General features: G+C 39.9%; 1 protein-coding gene across 2 annotated transcripts in view; it reads right to left on the bottom strand.

The window, feature by feature from the left end:
• The window catches only part of TRRAP (transformation/transcription domain associated protein), a 138,112-nt gene that overhangs the window by 71,893 nt on the left and 43,275 nt on the right, over positions 1 to 22,944 (bottom strand). For both annotated transcript variants that reach the window (XM_090023203.1, XM_090023204.1), the window contains exons 28-43: positions 22,261 to 22,357; positions 21,303 to 21,424; positions 18,279 to 18,449; positions 16,970 to 17,038; positions 12,565 to 12,684; positions 12,131 to 12,250; positions 11,642 to 11,806; positions 9,501 to 9,682; positions 9,004 to 9,202; positions 8,460 to 8,588; positions 7,388 to 7,654; positions 6,244 to 6,450; positions 4,502 to 4,660; positions 4,278 to 4,412; positions 3,964 to 4,074; positions 2,693 to 2,839 (exon numbers count right to left, since the gene is read on the bottom strand). In XM_090023203.1, coding sequence (XP_089879329.1) covers positions 2,693 to 2,839; positions 3,964 to 4,074; positions 4,278 to 4,412; positions 4,502 to 4,660; positions 6,244 to 6,450; positions 7,388 to 7,654; positions 8,460 to 8,588; positions 9,004 to 9,202; positions 9,501 to 9,682; positions 11,642 to 11,806; positions 12,131 to 12,250; positions 12,565 to 12,684; positions 16,970 to 17,038; positions 18,279 to 18,449; positions 21,303 to 21,424; positions 22,261 to 22,357 — 2,400 coding nt within the window. The remainder of the gene's footprint in view (positions 1 to 2,692; positions 2,840 to 3,963; positions 4,075 to 4,277; positions 4,413 to 4,501; positions 4,661 to 6,243; positions 6,451 to 7,387; positions 7,655 to 8,459; positions 8,589 to 9,003; positions 9,203 to 9,500; positions 9,683 to 11,641; positions 11,807 to 12,130; positions 12,251 to 12,564; positions 12,685 to 16,969; positions 17,039 to 18,278; positions 18,450 to 21,302; positions 21,425 to 22,260; positions 22,358 to 22,944) is intronic.

The raw sequence follows: 22,944 nt of genomic DNA, 5'->3' as shown, positions 1-22,944 counted from the left end.
TACAAATTCACTGAAGAGTCAGCTGTTTTTTAAACCAGGGGTCAGCAATGCCTTTGCCAGGAACACCCGCAATCTTGACTTGTAAGATGTTGGTGTGCCAGGGGCAGACGGCAAGGGAACTGCAATGGGCCCGATCTTTGCTGTGGCAGCACAGCTCCAGCCCCTTCCCTGCCATCCACCCCAAGGCACACACACCAAGCAAAATGCCTTCACATGCCATGCTCTATAACCTAGCTTGTGGTATGCTAATAACACATTACATGTCATTATGCCATACATTACATTACATACTTCACTTAAGTATACAATGCTAGCGTTCAAGCTTTAAAATTATAATCATATACGCAGTGAGAACATTAACAACCATTCAAACCAAATAATCTGAACTTATACAAGCCTCTGCAAACAAAATACAGAAAAAACCATGTCATCCAACAAGTAAATTACAACCCACATTAAATTAAGTACAGAGCTGAAACACACTATTTCATTCCCATTCATTAAGACACTGAAGTGTCAAACTGCACTTGTGTACACAGGTCCCTAGCAGATACTACCTTTACCATGCAACTGTCATCTCAATTGCACGCTAAATTGTAGCTTACCACATGTTCAAGGAAGTTATGACAGGATAAAATGGCAAACCAGCCATAAAGACATTCCGTATTTAATGCAGAATATCTTTGAATGTGGCTGATTTGCATTCAAATTGAACCGTGGCACTTGTCCTGGACCCAGGGCTGCAAATACCAACAATTAGCTGATCATCAGCATCAGGAAGCCCTAAGGTCTGGGACATGGCTGTCCCATGCCAAATACCAAGGATCAAGCAGGGTGGGAACCCTTCGTCATGAAGGCAGCCCTGGGTCCTGGTCAATTTAAGACCTGGGACAGTCCCCTGTCCTGCAGTACAGAGCTTTAAATGTCCCTGGCCCCCTGTGCAAAGGGAAAGCGCCAACTCCACATGCACACTAAAAGTTCCATGCTACAGCCAATGCCACAATGCAGGCAGCTGGGGATCAGGCAGCTCCCAGCCTCAGCAGTGGCATGACTGGGATCTGAAGAATTTGATTCCCAATCCCTGAAACTGTGCATCCTGACATGCACATGTAGCAGGGCAGAAAGTAGAATTTTGGGGATCAGAAATAAAATTCCTTAAGTCTCAATCATATAACCATCTGCCGGTAGCCACACAAGTTTTATAGGCACATATGTAAGTTGTTTATTACACACAAACTATGCACAAAAGCAAAAACAAGTCTAGGAAAAGATTATGGTTTCAAAAACCAAATCCCACATGTAAAGCTGTCTTGGTTGGCTAGTTCTGATGTCAGGGCTCTGCAGACTTCTCCACTAACAGAAGGCTTAGCTCCAGGAATACTTTCCTTGGCTGGCATGTCATCTAGGTAGCTTGGAGTTTTTCAACAATTTCTTTCCTAAAGCAAATCCCTTATTTCCGATCCTTTGTTCCAATTGTAGCATCTGCTGCAGCTAATTTGGTTCTCTTCACAGGTCTAGTTCAAATTTAGATCTACAACAGTTCTCTATTATTTAGGCTAACAAAGTCACTGATGGAAGTAGTATATTAGTCATCCTCCACATGGCTTAGTCACTAGCAAAAGGACAGGCCTCTATTTTATTAGCTGGCTTTCACAGCCATTTGTTCATAACAGAGGAAATGAAAAAATTAAAATGGACTATATTCCTGTTCACCTTATGAGACATGTACTGCAAACTAAAAGTCTCTCCCGTTCCTGGCTTCTTTAACACATGCAGGTGCGTCTCCTACTTGCCCCTCTTCAATTCCTTTCCTAGCTTCCCTCCAACTCCCCGCTCTCCCCCTCTCCAGGTTCTTCATCTGTCTTCTTCCCAGTCCTTCTGTTTACCAGGCCACACTGGCTTGCCTTTCATTCGCAGTCAGGCAACTACTGCTCTTTCTACCTGTTGCCTGGACGTCAGCAGAACAAAGAAGAAGAACAAAGGAGCACAATCTCTCTGCCCAGATCTGGTTCACATCAGCCGCAGAAGCCAAGAGAAGCACATGCAGAAAGTCACACTCAGCTCCTGCCTATGGAATCTTCAGAGAATTTATCCAAACTAACAGATCTTGACAGAGTACAAACAGATTTTCAGAGTCTTGTTTCCTTAATGTGTTTCTGTCAATTTCACATGCAATATTTGCATTATATACTGCAACAAGGAGCGTCTCTGAGAACAAGTTACAATTACACTAGTACTGAATACTAGCAACATTATAAATATTCAACATAAAAATATTTGGTACTAATAGTAATTAGTATTTAGATAATGACTAACATGTGCTTACTATCTCAACTGTTGACGTGAGAATTTGGGTAAAAGTCAACTACAAAGACAAGAATAATTAATCAAAAACTGTAAATTAAATTCCATTAGTTCTGGATTTTTCAGGTAATGGGCAGACTGAAGAGATGATTAAAATGGACTCACGCTTTATTTCAAATTCTCTATAGCTACACTATGTCACTAAGGAAACATGTAATTTAGAACTACAATTTGCATACTGTAAGTAAAATGAATGAATACTTGTGATAGAAGCTAATTAAGAGAAGGTAAAATGCTGAAGACACCTTCAATGCCTTATTAAAGGGAAGAATTCAATTATCTCATTTTACTGAACCTTAAAACTATACAAAGCTAGAATGTAACATACCACAGTCATTAACAGCTTATCAAACCACTGCAGTTTGAGTTCTGATTTTGGCCACATGTCTGGTCGTAACGCTGTCTTCAGGAGGTTAACACAACGTCGAGAGAGCAGCTCTCCAGCAGATCCAGCAGTGTTTGAATTGTCATTTACCTAGCAAATGATCAAAATCCAAAAATCATAACTATTTGTACCTGGGTTATTAATTTATTAAACATCATATGTAATTATATCATTCCTCATTTCTGGAAAGGCTCAACTAAAGTAATTGCATCAGCAGAGTTACATGGTACTATGTCTACAAGAAAGCTGGTTTTTAAGCTGTTAACCAATTACTGGAAGATTTATCAAAGGGATAACAGGTTAAAAATATTTTAAATATAAACTAATGATAAAGCTCAACAAAAGATTTCACAGTAAATAATATGAATAATTCAATCTCATCACACTCCCCGGCAGACCCGGAAGCACTTCCGGTCCACTTCCAGGTTTGCTGCCGAGCACTGGAGAGCGCCCCCCCCCAATGCTACTGTGGGACGCTCCATGCACCCTAGCAGCAATCATGAGCCATGCCTACTACCTCAAGGTATGAAGAAAAAAAACTTTTAAAGCTGTGCCTGTGACCAAATCGCTTATTCACTGAATCAGCATCAACTCTTCAGCTTTGGCCAAATCAAATCAGGGACAGTGATCCGGATAAACGAGTCGAATCACTGTCCCCGATTCAGGCTGAATCCCAAACAAATAGAGCCCGTTTCGCACAGCCCTAACTAAAAGCTGTCATTACTGAAACAAGTTTTTAATACACCTCAGAAATAAAGTCACTTTCTGAAGAGATCTTTGGAACTGAATGCGTCTCACCGACTATAAAGAAGTCTGAGTACAGGTACAAAGATGAGACATTTAACAAAGTCAAAAAAGACACTACAAGTTTGCACAATGTTGTTTTACACCAAGAGACTTATCCAATGCCTGTTTAACAAAATGGGAGCCTTTAAATAAAAATTCAAGGAAGCCCCAGCAAAAGTTCCAGACTAACATTTAAAAAAAAAAAAAAAAATGGCCAATGATTTTTGGATGCCCCAAGGCATTTCCAGCCCACTTTTCAGAAATGTTAATAATTAGTATAAGAATATAACGCAACATTCTTATTAATTTCAAAATTTGTAATATTGTTAACGTATGTTTATACTAGATGGAAAACACTATTATGAAAAACATTTCCTGTACTGCTTGCAATGATGCACTGATGCATGCATTGTAGACCTATGGAGTACCTGGCAAGCAATTCTAATCAAGAAGTTGACCACTGTATCTGTATGCTGCTTGTCAATTGGCTTGGAAAGAAGTGCATCGGCTCCTGGCAGGGACTGACTACGCCCAAATACCTGTATAAACAAGTTAAAAAAAACTGAAGACAACAGTATACAAAAATCAAGTTTAAAAATGTGTCTGCAATTCAAACATGAATATATATTAGGTTAATAGAGGTCTATAAAATTATGCAGCAAAGTGAAAACAGATATTGCTTAACAACTGTAAGACCCCAAACAACACGTTATAAAATGAAAAAAAACTGTATATTTCTTACCGCACTTATTGCCCCAGTAGCGGTTCTGAATCTCTTCACCTCCTGGCTAGAATCAACAGACAGCCCTCTCTTAACAGCAGAGGAGGCAGAACTTGCTCCTTCACCAGCTCCACCTGAATCCATATCCGAGTCTGGCTGAAATATCAGTAACATTCACATCAAAAAATACATATATATGAATATGGTGCGAGATCTATGTTCACAAAAAAGGTTAACCCTCCTACCTGCTGATCTTTAATTCTCTGCAATTCCCACTTGATAACAACTTCGGCAAGGTCCACAGCCAATTTTCTTTGTTCAATGGTAACACTGGGAGTGAAGCCCAACCTCTGCATGGCACTAACCATATGCTGTACCAAATGATGTCTCACTGGGTAATAAACCTATGGAAATAGTTTCAAAATTATGTTATACATACACTAGCTATAAACCTTGCAAGGAAAAAGCTATGATGATAGAAGTAGCTGCCAAACCTGTCTGATGCTCAGCATTTTGTAACTGAGAAAAGAAACTGGTACTTGAAAAGAATTTTTGACCAAGATTTTCATACCAACTACTGAGTTTGGCTACAGAGACTTTAAAAGGATCTGATTTCCAGAGGTCAAGTGTTCAAGTTCTTGGAGGGCGGAAAGAGTACAGACCAACTGCAGAAGCTTCCTCAGCCTGACGAAGGATATTTATACCCGAAAGCTTGAAAAGAAGAATTGTTTCAACTAACTCAGTTGGTCTAATAAAAGATATCAGATTTACCCAAAGAACCCTGTCCAAGTAGGCACTGTGTTATTTTTAAAGAGGTAAATTGCCAAGTTAAAATGAAAATAAGGGAGGCACTGAAATTCAGCACGAATATACACTTTGTAAAAAACTTCCCAAGAGTGAAGTTCTTTGGGCATTTCCTAGTTGGCTCAATAGATAATATCATCATGTCAGAATATAAATCAGTCCTATAGGTTACATGGTATCAAATAAGCAAAACCAGGAATTATCAAAGGGTTTCACTGGAAGAAAAGGGAAGCATTTATTTGATTTATATCCCACCCCAACCAAAAGGCTCAGAGCAGCTCTAGTAGCGGGGAATTTTTAAAGCTACAATAATGCTTATTGAAAGAGTCCTCAATTCTTATTATGATCATGCAGTACACTGTGGTCTACAGATTATCGTCTTAGCTCTACTGTGTACCATTTTAGCCTATTATTTGAGAAACTAACAAAGTGATAAATTTATAGAGTTTTACATTTTTGCAACAATCAATTACAGTAACAGCTTAAGGAAATTATATCAAAGAAAGACAGTATTTTAACCAAGTCCTAGTAATCAGAGTGACAAAGCATGCTCTTTCAGTTTAAAACTTTCATCAAACACATCTTAAAAGCTAATTCAGGCATTTCAATTTTGAGAAATAACAATTCACTGACCCTGACCCATAGGCAATCCAGGTTAACAGGACTATCTATCAAGTGTTCCACATTGGAACAAAATCACTCCAAACTTCATGCTTGCATTCAACTGTTTTACTAACTCTTCAGTTGGCTTCCCATTTACACATTTTCTATCCTGTACAAGCCAGTTCTTAAAGTTTATTTGGCTGACCTTTTGCTGAAGTTACAAATGCCTGAAATGCCAATTTGATCTTTAGGGGGAGATTTTTTTTCCTTAAACTGGAAAGTATTTGCCAAGGAGGCTTTGACTAATAAAAAAGGCAATTCCAGAAGATGCGTGAGCAGAAAGCAGGACAAAGCAATGTAAATGAACAAGATAGCATAGTGGCATTTCAAAACCTGTACAGGTAATATTTCTGTACTTGTTTCAGCTTTCAATAGCTGTGAGTTCATACACATGCATAGAATGCAGATGCCTTTAGAAACCGATTCTCACCTATATAATTTGGATCTCACTCGTTTTTATTCACTCTTCTAAACTCTTATGAGTTAAGCTCAATTCTTCAGCTGGTAAGTGTATACATACCTTAAAATGCTGCACTATTAAATGCAAAATATGGACCAACTGTGGAACAGTATGACCCTCTTCTACAATGATTTTTCGTGTCCAGTGAGTCAGCATCTGATGTCCATCCTCCATCCGGGCAGGCACTGCTGGAGTTAGAATAGCCATTGCCTGTCTGACAATAGCTCGAGCCTCCATTGCATGAGCTTTTAAGAGACTATGAAAAACCTTAAAAGAAAATAAATCTTTTTAGAAAGCTGAACAAATTCGCCAAAAATAAAGCAATTAAAAGAAATAAACTACATTTTAACAAGAAGTCCAGTGTAAACAACACTGCGCGTTTTAAGACTTAACTTGGACAGGTATTTATACAGCAATTAGCTTCACTTGTAGGGATTAGAACAATCTCTTCTCTCCCTGCTTCTCTTCTTTCTTAATGACCAATGCTAAATTTTACTATATTCTCTCTCCTAAGAATCCCTTGACGGTTATCCCTGCCTGTCTCAAACTCAGTTTCTTGAAATAAAGTTGCTGACTCTTCACTTTAAGAAACTTTTACATTTAATCTGGTGGTTTTTTAGTGCCCAATCTCTATTTCCCCATCACTGTGCTGTTTGACTCTGCCATCTACAAGCACAAATCTTGAATTGGCTTCAATTGGCTCCATGACACCACTCTAATTTCTGCCCCTGAAAGTTACTCCTCTAAAATTAAACTGTTTTCATTCTCTGATCTGTGTTGCCTCTAGCACTACGAACCAGTCCCTTCTGCAAAAGGCTCTCATTTCTTAGGGCCAGCAGGTGACTGTCCTACCTCACAAACTCCTCTCAACACAGTCTATTGTGGGTCCCTCTCTTTGTACAAACACCACCCAGGTGGTCTTGGTCTTAGGATCATAGAGAAACAGGACTGGAGGGGACCTCACAAGGTCATTTAGTCCACCCCCTGCTCAAGGCAGCATCTTCTCTGACTACTTCTTTGGCACTTATGCCCTGACTGAGTTTTTCTGTATTTGGGGTTTTAGTTATTACTTCTGTACACTTCTACCCTCCATTACAGATGCAGGATTATAAAATAAAGGACCAAAAAGCACACACACACCATAGATAAGTAGTTAAATCGGCATAACTTTAATTTTTTTTAAATGCAAATATGTAGAAAATACCTGCAGCACTATCTTCTTATGTATTGCAAATTTTGCTATGATGTGTGCTAAAAGCAAATGCCCACTGTATTTGCATGCTGGGTCCACACACGCCTTAGACAGAAGACAAGGCCAGGCAAAGGTCATCAGGCGCCGTAGCTTGCTGTTGCGGTTCTTATTATTGTCATGAATGTGATGTGGGGCGTGTTCAACAAGAAGTGTCGCAAACTGCAGGAGATAAATTCTGAGCGAATCCAGCATGTCTGCTTGCTTTTCTGGGTCAAGCACCTAATCCCAGGACCATGAAGGTGGGGAAAGAAGAGGAAGAAAAAAAACCAAACCAGTGAAATATTGCCATAAGTCCTACATGTATTAGATGTAAAAACCATACACAGGTCAAAGCCTGTGAGAAAACACGTTCCTGACATAACTTTATTTATGCACAACCCAGAGAAATTTTAGCGATCTGTCACCACCTATTAGCCCATTTTGCTGAAAAGTGCTCATGTCTATGTAACACCCATCCAGCTTTTAATCTCTTGGGCAAATTACCTTTACTTACACAGCACGTCTATTTATAGTTATGTTTCCTAGACTGGACAGCACCAACAATTGAGTAAGACTTTCATACAAGCTCACCTCGATGAGTCATTGCCAAAATGGGAGAGGAAACTGAGCACTTCTGAAGATCCAGCCCTAAAATGCTCACCTTCATCAATCCCCATTTTATATTTGCTGACTACTGCTAAGCACATGTAAGTCCTGTGATTGAATTTCAATGTCTCTGTAAAACCGCTGCTCAAAGTAGGTGATGAAGCAGATTACAATAATGAATCTTATTTCTGAAGATATATGTTAGCAGGATCTGAACATCACCAGTAAATTAAGTTTTGCTAGACTCATTCAAGCTCCTGCTGCATTTCCCTCTGGGACCATTATGCAATTCAAAATAATTGATCATTTATACTTGTAGAAGGCCCTAGATTGAAATAGCAATGATAATTCAGATAAGGATAGACATGCCAATGGCCGTGTGGGGTACAATACATCAATTTTTACTTTCAAATGCTTTACTACAAACAAGGCATGATACCTTTGTTATAAAAACACTGGTGATACTTTCCGGATTGTCTCCTTCTGGGTTGGGTGGTCCCAAAAGCAGTTCTCCTTCTGCCTTTTCAAAACTGTACAAGAAAGCAGGATTCAGGATATGCTGCAGCACCTATAAATCAGGAGGCTAAATTAATAATGTTAAAATTTGAGTTTATTTCCAACTAGTAACAAGCAATATAATGCAGTTACAGACTCTCAGAGTTCTCCAGTTCTTATAGTTATAGAGGCTGCAGATAAAAGATTTAAGGCAGATGTATGTGAATTTATTCCCTGCACCCCACCCCCCAAAAGACAAGAAAGTCTGTCACCTAGAGAAGAGAGACTAAGAAATATTCAGCGTTGAAAGCAAGATGAATTGCTGACTCTACCTATTATTACTCTTCCTTGTTTGGTATTTTCACATAAATGGCTCTACCAATTATTGAACTCATTGACATTTAAGTAAGCAAGTTTTGTTGCCCTGGTTCCCAGAAAGAAAATTAAACCTAAATACCAGCCCACTTTAATTTAATGGCTTTACTTACCTTGGCTTTGAGCTCATCTCCAAAGTTTGGGTCACTGAAGTCTACAAACCGGAAGAAAAGAGCTCTTTTCTGAGCAATACTGTAGTTTTTGGGGATCTCGTCTTCCATGTACTCCTTTAAGAATGTCATATTGCAAAGAAAACGACCTGTAAAAGCCCGAAGCAGCTGGAAGAGCAATTCTATATCACCATAATTCCTTCTGTAAGAACAAACATAAATTAAAAGCTTTTCGTAAGAAACTTCTACCAGTTATTCTGTCAGACTGATGAAGGATTCACTTTTGGTTTAAATATTCACAGTCAGAAGAACACTGTAGGTGGAACATGTGGTTTCAGTGCTGAAGGCAGCATTATACTATTTTATATTCATACTTTACAACCTCATATGCCACAAAGCATTATCCTGTAGTTTTATTTTGGAACATCAAGTAAAGGGTATTAACAAATGTGGAAACCGTCGAATTGATCAATTAGGAATAAAATGTTAGTTCCACCTACTTGCAATAATTCAATAAGCAGTATGCCAGCAGTTTAGGTTCTTTCCAGTTCGTTGCGGCCATGTTCTCCTTACGATGTCTCTCTTGAAAAGCTTCGCTTACCCACACACGTTTTAGCTGATTCACTAAGGAGTGCTGATTTGCTAACCAACACTCATCATTTTTAACTATAATACTTATGATCTGTCAAAAACACAAACAAGACAAAACATACAAACAACAAATGTAAAGTAGATAGCAGCAATCCTGATGCAGAGGAAGGCACTTAGGTTTGGTCTAACCAAGATTCTACCAGACTCAAAGTCCATGGAAAATTCTCACATGCATTCATTTTTCTTTTTTGTTTCCAGCTCCAGTAATATTTATTTTGAACATCCTTCTTCAGCTCTGGCAGTATCATGCTAATAAATCACAAGCAGAAAAGTCATTTCATCCATCTAAACTTTAAAAAAAAAAAAAAAAATCCTCTTTTCCTGCCAGGTTATTGCTTGCATCTTACCTGCCTTAAAAAATAAATAAATAAAAAGGCAGTTAATTTGACATTTTCTTCCTTCTCATCCCCTAAGATAATGCTAACAAATATGGACAGAAATGGTTTATATTTTTAAGCTTTTATTGGAGCTAAAAAACATTAAAGAACAAGTGAATGCATGCTTCTTTGCATGTATAGCCAACATCCTTCAACAGTAGCCCTGCATATTGACAGGTACCTTGCCCTCTGGTCACCCCCTTGGGACTGGAAACTAGGGTGGCCATCATAGAGGACAGTTTGGGTGTCTTCTGTTCTCTATTGATACAAAAACCAGACACCTGTATGGTTTTTAATGGCATTAGGTTTCATATCAATAGAGGACAGAGTAACAGAAAAATGGAATGTCCTCTATGATGGCCACCCTACTGGAAACCCTGTCCCTAACCCCTGACCTTTGCCAAGCTCCTCCCCTTGCCCCTGAAAGTACTCCTGGGGGAGGGGGCGGTTGCCATCTTGGAACAAGGAAAAAACCAAATCATATACTAAAAGTCAAACATCTACTACAACATATATTAATCGTATTTTAAAAAATATTCTTGCCATGATTTGCGTGCGTTTGCATAGTATATATAGAGATGATTACTTAACAGCTCAAAAATAAAGTCTTACTCTTGTATATTGTGTGTGGGTGCATGTATGGTGGGGTGTGTGCATGTGTGGGGGGGCTTTGGGCAGGGTGTGGGGATGTGTAGAGTATGTTGTGGGGCGTTGGTATGTGTATGTGTATGAGGGGTTGTGGCAGGGTGTGGGTGTGTAGGGTTTGGGGGGGAGGAACCCTCCCCCTCCCCCACAAGCCACACACTTGGCAGTGGCAGCAGTAGCAGGCCCTCGGGGTACTCATGGCCTGTGCAGGTGCAGCCGCCCAGTAGCGCACAGTTCCAGCCAGTTCCCAGAGCTGCACGTGGCAGCAAGGAGCAGAGTCAGGTCAGCCCACCTCTATCGTGCAGGGCTCCCCATATCTCATGTGCAGCTCCCAAGACTTGCACGCCACCGAGGGGAGCCCCATGTGACAGAGCTGGCGGCCTGGCCCTGCTCAGTTTCCTGGACTCTGCCAGGAAGCAGGGCTCCCTGCCACTTTCCACAGAGTCCTGCAAGCAGGGAAGGAAGCCAGCTTCATTGTGCAGGACTTCCCCCCAGTGACACGCATGCCCCAGGAGCTTCATATGGAGCAATGGGAAGCCGCGTGCAATGGACCAGGCCAACCTGGGCTCTACGCTCTTCCCATCCTGCTGGATGAGAGCCCAAGCTCCGCACTCCCACCAGCCCGAGCCCCACGCTCTGGGTTCCCACCCTTATGCAGCTTCCCTACCGAATGCCCAGGCCAAGCACTGCAGCAGGGACACAAGAAGGAGCTGCTGGACACTGGGGAAACCGAGCAAGTTTCCTGGTGGCAGCAGCCCTGCCTGGAAGCTATGCATGCTGGCCAGGGTTGGGGCCAGGACCCTCCCATACATGAGGGTGGGAGTGAAGTTTGTGGGCTGAGAGGGGTACAATTAATTGATAGGTGCCCATGGGCCAGATGAAATCCCCTGGCGGGCCGGATCTGGCCTGCAGGTCATATTTTGCCCACCTGTGAACCACGCGTATCTGAAAAACAAATCAATAAATACCTTAATAGCCTGAAACTGAAGATCAAGACGCATTGTGGTAGTACTTGGAGAGCCAGGTCTAACAGCTGCTTGGGTACCACCAGGTAACAAGAGAGTGATAAATCGGTTTGGATTACTTGCCAGGACATCTCTTAAAGGTTTTGCATCTTTGTGTTTTAGAAAACTCTAGAAAAAGGGGTTTTAAAAAATCATTTTAGAAGTGCATTTAAAAAAAAAAAAATGCTAAAGCACATCTTCTCTCTGCAGCTCTAAGCACACCTCTCTACATGACTTCAGTAGTACCAAATTTTGTGTATTGACTTAATGGTCATAAACAGTGCCAAATCAACAGCCCTGAAGGCTAAACAACTACATTAATGAATAGGTTAAAATAATACAAGAAGAGATGATCATATTGGAAAGGAAATGGAAACAATACATGGTTAAGTGCCATATCAATAATTTCTGACTTGTTACACTTAAAAGGTGACATTCCTCTGCAAAGGTTACCATGAACATCCTGCTCCACTGTGGATCATTTAAAGTTGCTTCCATCATAAACAGCTCAACAGTTTGGGATGGATGACGTGTCAGAAATTTTATCAGTGGTTCCCTGAATGGACTACCAGCCTGAGAGATTAAAAATAAAGTTTCCATTAAAATGTTTCTTTATTCAATTTGTCCAGTTGTCTTCCAATACCTAGTAAAAATTAACACTTATTGTAGAACTTACACCCATGTAAAGTATTTAGGATGCCCATCCCAAGAATTTATTAGCGCTTACAAACAATGAAATAGTGCACCTTTTAAAAATAAAAAAAATAAATTTTCAAAAAAATCAATATTGTATAGTAAACAATCCTACAGGGGTGACTGGAACAATTCAAGATACATGTACAATGAACTGACTGTAAAACAATAAAGCACAATTAAACGCCACTTACCTCAATCAACATAGCCCGTTCCGTTTTCATCACAACTTCCAGCAAAGGTTTTACCAAAGTTTGAGGAGCAGCCGGGATTAGATGAAATAAGTTAATGATTGCTGAACAAATCTTCATTTCCTACAGATAAAGAAAAATAGAATCAGAGTAAACTAACACTTGCTACCTAATGATATGAACATATTATTACAGATCCTACCAAAAACTACTTTTCTCTCTATAAATATTAGCATAAGTGGCAAACAAAAGCAGAGTTAACATATAAACAGCAACTACTTACCCCAACACATGAAAAAAAAATCTGTTCTGGGGAATATCCACCCCCGTTTCAACATAAATGTTTTAGTAGGGATGTTTCTGTGTTAAACACTAGGCTGTGTGTAATGATAATGGTGATGACAGAAGTTATGAGTGTCACAATGCCGAGTGGCTCAAACTTTGAAATCCAAACATTCTGCTCAAAACTAATTTTCCAAATGCATCCCACAACAGTAAATTAGATGGACATCTCCCTCCCAGCAATAATCATTGCACATTGTATAATTCAGCTCTGCTCCCCACCAAATATTCACTCCCAAGGTATAAGCAATTTTACCTTTTTTTCACTGTATAGATTAAAGTTTATTTTCCTAGGGCAACAAAGTATATATTCTATCAAATTGGATTTTTTTTTATTTTAAATCACTGAATAGAAATCAATTTCTAACCTGCACTATACACCATATCTATAGTGGGATACTATCTGGTGGGCTGTGTTTCCTAAACTGAATTTAAAATTCAAAGCATTCATCCCCAGTCCTGTGATCCGATCTGCACAGACAAGCCTCCCGTGGCCACTTGGGAAGATCAGACTGCAGGACTGGGGCCCAATAAGAGCCACTGAAATATTAGTACCTTTGGGAAAAAACACTTAAAATCCTGCTCCAAGCTTCCTAGTACAAACATGCTTAACATCCTTCACAGCAAGGTTACTTAAACAACTCTGCCACAGACAAACATAGGACAATTCACAGCACTGCACTCAAAGGCACAATGCACTCTGCCCATTACAGAACAATACAACTAACAAGTCACAGCAAAAAACCAAACACAACAACAAAGAACCTCCTGGTGCCTCCACTGAATGGCTCACCTCTACCCCTTCCACGGCAGGCTGAACCAAAACAAAAATTACAGCATGAAAAACAAAACAAAAACAAAAAGAAAACACAAAAAATGTAAAAAAAAAGTATAGGCTCTTCTTCAGATTGCAGTCAGAAACTGACTTGAATAGGGTTATGTTCTCACCTCAAACTGACAGAATGGAGACAACGAACATCTCCCGCACTCTGAAATGCTCTCCTGAGGATGGGGAGGAAAAGCATCTTTTTTGCTATTTGTACATCATTTACACATAACGTCCCATAATCTTGTACACAGTAAAAATATTCAGGGTGAACAAGACAGCAGAAACAATATTGGAATATGTACACACACAAGTATGGCCAACATAGACAACAAAAACCTTCAGCACTTTGTAACAACCTACAAAAGTCCCTCGAATGGACTCCAGCTTCCCACCTCTCCTCAATGCAACTTTTCACATGAGCAGCATTGCTGATGAAGGGGAAAGATTTCATTTGGAAACGCTAGAGAAGACTAGTGTTTAAGAATATTATATATATATAGCTATAGCTATAGCTAGCACTGGAAGAATAAATAGTTGCATTCCAACTAGAAGTGTTGTTTTAACAGGTAAGTGATCAGGGAGATAGGTTATAAAAAGACCCGTTTTACGTGATGTAGGTAAGGAATCCAGTATTCCAGTAAGGCAGATATACCCAATACATGGCCCACAAGTCTGCCTGTCTACACACATGCCTAATTTGAAAAGTAGCTTATAAGTAGTCTGCAGGAGAGTTTGTGCTGTGAATCTCTGATTTCAGGTCCAACTTGAAAACACTTACTATTTAAATGGAACTCAAATTTTTAAAAAAAAAGATGCTTTTTAATGTTTTGGGTTGGTTTGGAATTAGAGTTTGTTTTGTCGAAAACACGCGGCTTTGGAGAACTCTGCAATCGTGTTTTAACAGGAAGTAAACAGGTTAGCGCCTCGCCAGTTATTCGGTTTAGCTCCGAGATCTGTACGACAAAACCTGGATCAAAATAAGGGTGTTCAAAAATGACATATCCTAAATTCTCTCCTTTCCATCACTCACTAGACAAGGGGAAAAGGTTTTATTCATTTGTTTTAACTGTAATATAGTGTCCTCAAACTATCCTTTTATTTTTCCCCCTAAGTAATAAATGGGTTACCTGGTTCTTTTCTTCTCAAACTCCACTGAGGTCATAATCTCCTGAATCTAGTTACTAACAGTCAGTTTACTTAAAGACCCAGTCTAGAAAACTATTTTTAATTTGAACCAGTGAGCTTCCAGAGTCCTCCCACCCCTACTGAGAAAAAAAGGATTAAACGTTAAGCACAGCCAGTTAGCCAAGTGGCCACACCACAGTCTCTCTCAGAAGATTAAAAGCAAAAAAAGCCAAAACCCATTGCACTTTATGGTTACATAAATGTCATCTGTTATGTAAACTGTTATAATATCATTGTGTCAAAATGCTTTTATTTCAGCTGACCAATATTTGTATTTTTTTTAAACCTTTGGAAATAGTTATGTGAGAGTATATCACGTGTGTAGCCAAAAATAATCACAATATATTCACCTAGTGCAAAGAACACACATAGTTTAAAATATGTTTTCATTGCAATTCAACAATTGGTTAGATGGTGGGGGAGGTTGCTTTCTCTACCCTTCCATTTTAAGACAATCTTTAGAAGACTCGATTTTAAAAAATTAAAAAAAAACAAGTAACAAAGAAACATGGTTCTGACAGGAAACATTTAAAAGCAAAAGAATTAAGCGTGCAACCTCTAACACCTGGGGACAACTAGACAAAGACCTGCTTGCAGCCATGCCCTACTGTTGACTAAAAGGCCACACAATAACATTTGAGTCTTATCTATGTATACTGGATTTGAGGGGAGAGGACGGGAGAAATGGATCCCAAAAATAAGTCTATAATACTGTACTGTAAGAGTGATGCTGTATTTATGATGGTCCAGAAACTAGGTGAGAGAGAAGGATTGCTTAGGGTGATATCTTTAATTGGACCAACTGTATGATGGAGATAGAGCTAGACGAACTTTCAAATGCAAGGCATTCTTCAACAGGTCTGATCAGAACGAGCCAGGTACATCACAGTAAAGAGAATTCTAATGCATATATTGTAGAATTAGTTACACACTTATAAAAGAATACACACGCACACATTCTTTTTTTATGTATATAAAAGAATATACATAAATAAAAGAATAACTATCTGATAAAAGATATCACCCTAAGACATCCTTGCCTCTTGCATAGTACTGTGCTGCAGCTGATAAAATAGCAGTATTTGCTCAACATGCTTGCACAGTAGCCACTTCTAAATCTTAATGCAAGCATGAAGATAAAACCAGTTTCAGTACTAAATATCTAGTGCCATTTAAGTAATGATAACCAAACTTAGATTGTAAGTTCTTTTTTGAAAGGACAAGAAAAGGTAAGAGAAAACTGTAAGAAAGTCACCATTCTGATTTCTTGAAATAAAGTCATCCAGCCCAATTTGAAAACTAAAAGAATTCTTTCCTAATTTGGATTGCAACAAATCTTCACCCTAATAAAAGAAGTGCCTACAACTATAGTACTCTTTTGTCTTTAAGCTCTTTGATTTGCAGTATGCAAGGAAACTGATCAAAACTGCTCACAAAAATCTCACTATTACTTATCATAAGAGAGCCAGCTTAACTATGAATTTTTTTTAAATCAGAAATTGTACTGAAGATGGAGAGAAATGTTGTATGTAATATAAATTTGTGTGACAAAATGCAACATGAACATCCAACATATTCCACAAATGACTATAAAACCTAAATTGAATAATTAATAAGATTGTCTCGTTTGAGATTATGGTGTGATCTTTGTTTTATTTATTTATTATTAGGTTTATATCCTGCCCTATCCAAAAGGCTCAGAGCTGCTATAATATATTATAACAGGGATGATGCAACCATCTTATTTTGTAATCCATTCCACGAAGGGAGAACATTAATCTGGCAGTCCCCTAAAACAAGCAACAGTATGCTCACCCAACCCGTTTGCAGATTTAGGGCATAAGCTGTCACTCACACTGGGTAAGCAGTTTCCTGGACAAAGTCTGACGTTCTCATGAATATTCAATAATTTTATGTTGCTTTGTCATAAAAACCCATCAGCGTGCAACTAATTTTAGTAATATCTACAAGTGAATAAATTCTGCATTTCCCAATGCTTTGTACGATTTACTTCAGCTTTTCCCTCCTCCATAAAAGGAACCATTCACTTACATTTCCATCACTCCTCTGTCCTCCTTTATGTGTAATAACTACCACTTCCATCCACTTACGCAGGTGTTGCTGCAAAGAAATTAAACAGTAGCACTGTTACCCTAATTTTACAGTTCCACTTAAACAAAGCAACAATACCGGTCACAGCAAGATTTACACCAGATGAAGCTGAAGCTGAAATTGCTTATAGTTTGAAGGAACAAACTGAAAAATAAATAAATTGGTTGCATTTATTTTAGCTCTGTTGACTGGGGACGTGAGCTTGTTACTTGCAACCCAACAGTTTGCTCCAGGTGTGTTTTGAAAGACATTCAACTGCTTCTAAAATGCCTTGGTAACTACAGCCAGAAGAGTTTTAATCAATCTATGCTTGATTTGAAAGCTGCAGTCTTTTTTTACCCCCCTGAATGCAGACCATGGAACAGATATCCATGGTTGTCATTTCAAAACCAAGGTGCTATTATGCTTCACCTCAAGATCATTAAGAACATTTAGGTTTTAAAAAGGCAGCAGGCCATAGAAGTTTTTTCTAAAGAGAGTGGAAAACCTATAATGGTTGCCTATTCATTCCCCACGTGGACCCTCAACTGTGGAGCAAGTTTCACCATTTAATCCAAAAGAACCCAAATTTCTTGATCTTCAAAGAAAGCTGCAAGTCCTTTTCCACCATATTTTCAAGAAATTAAAAGTGTATGAGGACCGATGGAAAGCCATTTAAGTCCCAGACACAAAGAGGCCCCCTCTAAATTGGCATCTGAAGCTGGATACCCTCATACATCCCTATACACACGCTACTGGTTCATACCTGGTCAAATTATCTGTTCACGTTTTAACGGACAAGAGCCAGTGGTAAAGTGACAAAGGCTTTCCTTTTGCATTATGAAATTCAAATAAAAGAAGGAAGACTACAGCACTATCATTTTAGCATTCAAAAGATGCACCAACCTGCCCAGGCAATGTTTATCAAACTACAAAAGGAAAACAAGCATGTATCCTGACAGCCCATGTTTAGATGAAGAAATTTGTCCCAGGAGTATAACCAAGTTTAACTTCACTAGATGAAAGTCCCAGCCCTCCACCCCCCAAGTTCAGTAAGAGTATGGTTTTCAAATTCTAATCACGCAAACATTTAATAACGTAAATTAACATTGACAATTAGTAAAGCATGGAAACCTCTTATGTAAATCTATTCATTAAATTCACAATTCGGCTTTCTTCAACTTTTGAATTGTATGGATGTCAGATGAAACAAATTCAGTTCAAATAAATTTTCTTACCAAAAATAGTAAAAACCATTAATGGGACTTACCATCATCTGGTCACAGAATTTGTCATTAAAAGAGTTTGGAAAAAGGCGTGTGACGGAAGTCAGACGGTTCACAACATTTAATGTCAGGCTTCGATAATCTCCCAACATCATAAGCAACGGTCTCATGTGTGTGTGAATTTGATCTACTTCTATTGTGGCTCCTTCTAAGAACTGCAAAGAAGTAAAGCAACTGCAATAAAATTCAGCTACTTCTGAAGAGATGCTTCTACAAAGCAATTATGCAGAAAAGGCTGTGCATTTTTTTTTTTTTTTTTAAGTTCACAGCTGCATAATAAAAATGACACTGCTGATGTCCAGCTCTAAAAAAAACAATTCATGGCAGCATGGATCAAAGAAGAACGTGCTTAATCCTGATGTATGCAAACTGGAGATTTAACTAACCACATTTTCTTCTTATATTACTAGTGTTAAGTGTGGAATTCTAAAATTCTGCATGGAGTAGCAGTGTGGAAACATTTCCTCTCTTCTTCATTAAACCAGCAGTTTTAAAATAACAAGACAGAATGTAATGGCTCCGTCTATATTAGAAACTAACTTGACTGACTTTGTCTTCATATTATGTTTCCACAATATACACAGACTGGTGTTCAATGTCTCCACCCACTCATGTTGCAGAACTGCATTTCCAAAGGAGGAAGCGTAGGTAATAAATCTATATTGCCTCAATAAGGGGAGGTAGATACCAGAAAACAGATGAAGAAATGGTCACCAGTAATGCACTTTAAAGTATCTTACTGAAAGGGATTGGGAGGATAGCAAAACAGTTACCCATATGTGAGCCACAACCACAGGCAGAAGGACCTGGTCACAATTAAAAAGCAGCATGTGGAAGAGTTTATAGGACAAGACAGTACTAGCTTATGCCCCAAGCAAGAGTGAAACACTGAAAGTTACCATATTGTTATTAAGTACTAACATTACACATGGACGAGCAAAATTTAGAGCCAGTCACATCAGTAACTGGTTATAAACTTGGTTTGAAAACCATAAGGCCAGGTTTTCGGCTGAGAACTCCCACAATCCTTCTGCATTCCAAGGTAACATAAAGGGCCCTGGGATTTGGCTTTAAACAGCAAAAGCAATTTTTCCCTGGTATAAAGCTGCTTCTGTCCCAACTAGTCCCACATTATTGTGGTGATGAGCAGAAGAGATGAACATCCTACACCAGAAGCGTAATATAAAGCAGCCCCTTAGCTTCTCTAACTTTTATCAAGGTCAGACTATAGGAATAAAGAGTTAACCATCTCCAACACTTTCTTTCCTGCTGCAATGGAGAGAGCTCAGTGCCAGCAAAGTACCTGACCCCTAGCATACATGGGGCCTACAAATCTGCAGTCGTGTCACACTCAAATTTCCAGCCCTGCACAGCCAGATCCAGCCTTAGGCAAGACCCCATCCAATCAGATCTGGCCACACATTTGATCATGTGCTGGCTCATAAGGGTCTCCCAGGGGTCTGCAGGTTGAGCAACCGCTGCTCTAGGCTACCAGCATTAGTGTGAATACTTTTCAAGGGACAGATATTAGAGTCTATGTGGACCACGCGCACTCTGTGTAGTACAACGACAGCGTCCTCTGCACCTGCCGCATTTCCCGCCGCTACGCCAAGCTGATGCGCTGCCTCATGGTGTCCAACACCATCCGCTGGTCCCGCGACATCTACGTGGAGCACATCACGGGGCACGCCAGTACACCGACCCCTCCAGACGAGCCACCGCCGGACCGGACCCGGAGGACACCACTGCCTGAACCGCCCCCGCCCCTGCTTCGCTTTGCTTCGCGTCGAGAGGATTTCGCCACCACCGACAACCCCGCCCCACCCAAAGAGGACCCCCACAATCAGACTTCATGGACTGAGACGCTTTCTCCGAGCCACTTCCTCCAACACTGCGGACCACTGTAACAGGTATGTGTATATCTATCTCCTTTCCCTCTCAGCGTCGCGACCCCCCCCTCCCCTTCCCACTTCCCCCCACCCCCGGGCTTAGTTGGCTAACATTGTATTGTATGTAACCTAATCGCATTCCCCTCCTCTCCCCCATCCCTCAATTGTTAGCCCCTCGCTCGGGCGCTTTGTATTACCATCTCAGCTTTGTCATCTTTTCTTTCTGGATTCCCCATCCAAAACATCTACTAAAGAAGTCAAGCTACCATATCTGTCCCTCTTTATGAAGTGGATGATAAATAGTAAATATACATTAAGTATCGATGGCCACATCCAGACAAGCACAGACGTTTGGTTCCCTGGGGACAAGCAGCAGTGGCACATCTTGCGCTGCAGCTACTCGTCCCTGGTGCGCAGCAAGTTACTCTGGGTCGGGTAGGGGAAGCTGAAGTGGGCACTGGGCCAGCCCCAGCAGCCTTACCTGGGACCCTGGGGGCCTCCTGGGACTAGAGCAGCAGTGATCCTACCAGGCAGAGCCTGGCTGACAGGATATCCCAGGGGTCAAAAAGGAAAAAACAAAACCCCGTGGAAAAAGATGCAGAGCAGCGCATGCGTGGGCAGTCCTCCCTTGCAACACAGAGAACACCTGACTGTGCAGTATGTGGCACTGCAGATGTGTCTGCAGCACCACATAATTGCAGGGCCATACTCATCTGGATGTGCCAAATAAGTGCAATCAATCTGTTACATTGAAATTGAATCTGTATCAGAGGACTAGCAACGCACTGAAAGCATGTAAAAGATAAGACTATTTTGGGGGGTTAGGACTGACATATCTTTAACTCTGGAATAACAAAACACTGACTATAGCTGTCCTACAGGAAAATGTGGTCTCTAATCAAAAGCTTGTATGCCTAGCTTCAGTGCAGGAAATTGTTATGGCTAAATTCACATCCTCCCCAAAACTTCTGACAGACTCTATTATATTGGTGCCACTCTGGAGAGAAACATAACAAACCAGTCAGGAATCCTAGTAGACACACAGATTCTTTGTTATGCTGTTTCTTGGGAAAAGCAAAAAAGGATAGACCAAAGCAGTATTGTTTTAATATCACTAACCTTTCTCATGCATGCCTCTCCTGCCTCCTGCAGTTCATTATTTGTTGAGTTAAGTGCCTTGAAAAGTGCAGCAATAATTTTCTCTCTTGACTGAGGCAAGTAATTGCAGGCAGCTAGAGCGTCTGCAAAAATCAAAGTAATTTTGTTTTCCTTGTTAACTTGAAATACAAAGAGGTAAGCCAATTTTTGTTTTTATTCCCTTTCTCCGTTTCTTCTATTTCAACAGAAATTACTGACAACTAAAGTTTACCATGCATTGCCAAAAGCAACAGATTTCACAAGAGGGAAAAAAAAGACCAGAGCTACTATTAATAGTGTTTTTAGATATCCCAAGTGCTGTTCAGGGTAATTATTCCAAAATATATATTTTTAATTCAAATACTTAGGGCCGGAAAGCTGACTGTAAATAACCAACCTCAGAAACACTGTCACCAGTATAGATCATGTAAAAAGATAATAAGGACCAAACTTTGCTCTTCTGTATATGCAATCAAACCGGTTTCAGCAAGGGAGAAAGACTAATGCCAAGAAAGCAAGTAAGAGAAAATGGCAATATGGGAATAAGACATATTCAAAAAAGTGCTAGTATTTTTTGATACAACATTTAATTAGAGTCCTTGTCATCAAAGTAAATATTTAGGAAATACTCATTTTCAGAGCATATTATTCTATCTTTTTTATTAAGTCTGGCAATAAAGTCACGTTTGGAAAAAAAAAGATTCAAAATCCTGCTGCCTATAAAAGTTGATGCCTAGTTTACTTTTTCACACTCTTTCAAATTAACTTTTTTATTACTTTTAAAAATTATTTGATTCATCACTTTGAAGAATCTTATTCATTCAAAATACAGGCTCCCACAAACTATCCCAAAACCATGAATATAAACCACTGTGAAGAAACATGGCTGTTTTTCATAACACCTACTTACTAAAAGCTTCACTTATATGCTTTAACTTACTTAAAGCAGCAATCCGAAGAGGGACAAGTGATGGAAGACTTTTGTAACAAGGTAATTTCATCAAACCAGCATCTTCAGCCTCACATAAATTCAACAGCTGAAATTTAAAACAAGTTTAGTCCAGCAATTACTATGAAAGAGGTCAAAACAATCTTTCCAGTTAAATTTTTTATACAATAATAATCCTTCCCATACAGCTCTGCTCTTTGCAATTAGTAACTTTAAGTTGTTTTCAAATAAGCATTTATTTCCATGATAGATGCAACACATTTCCAACCCTTAAGGCAGTGGTCTCCAACCTTTTTAAGATCACCTTTGGCATTTAAAAATCAACCCAAAATCTACATGTGCTGCTGCTACCCTCCCCTACAACCTGCGCAGCAGGTAAGCCTGTGTGAAGGGAGGGGTGGGGAAGCAGATCAAGGCAGGGGAGAGAAAAACTTATTTGGGGGCGCACCTCCCCAACAGGTGAGTCCCAACTGGCCAGGACCCCACTCAACTTACCTCTGCAGCATTGTCCCTTACCACAGAGGGCTCAATCCAGCCCCTGCCCCATCCCTCCCCCAGGGACTGACCTCCTGGGCTGGGGCGTGCACGTGCATGCACACGGGCACTCAGCCCCCCACCCCAACCTTGGATTAACTCCAAGAGGCTCCAACATCTACCAGTGGATCTCCATTGGTG

The sequence above is a fragment of the Crocodylus siamensis genome, chromosome 12 (assembly GCF_052110815.1).
Source record: "Crocodylus siamensis isolate JL-2025a chromosome 12, ASM5211081v1, whole genome shotgun sequence".
In the NCBI taxonomy this organism is placed as follows: Eukaryota; Metazoa; Chordata; order Crocodylia; family Crocodylidae; genus Crocodylus; species Crocodylus siamensis.
The sequence above is the reverse complement of the archived record's forward strand: the minus strand, read 5'-3'. Positions and strand labels throughout refer to the sequence as shown.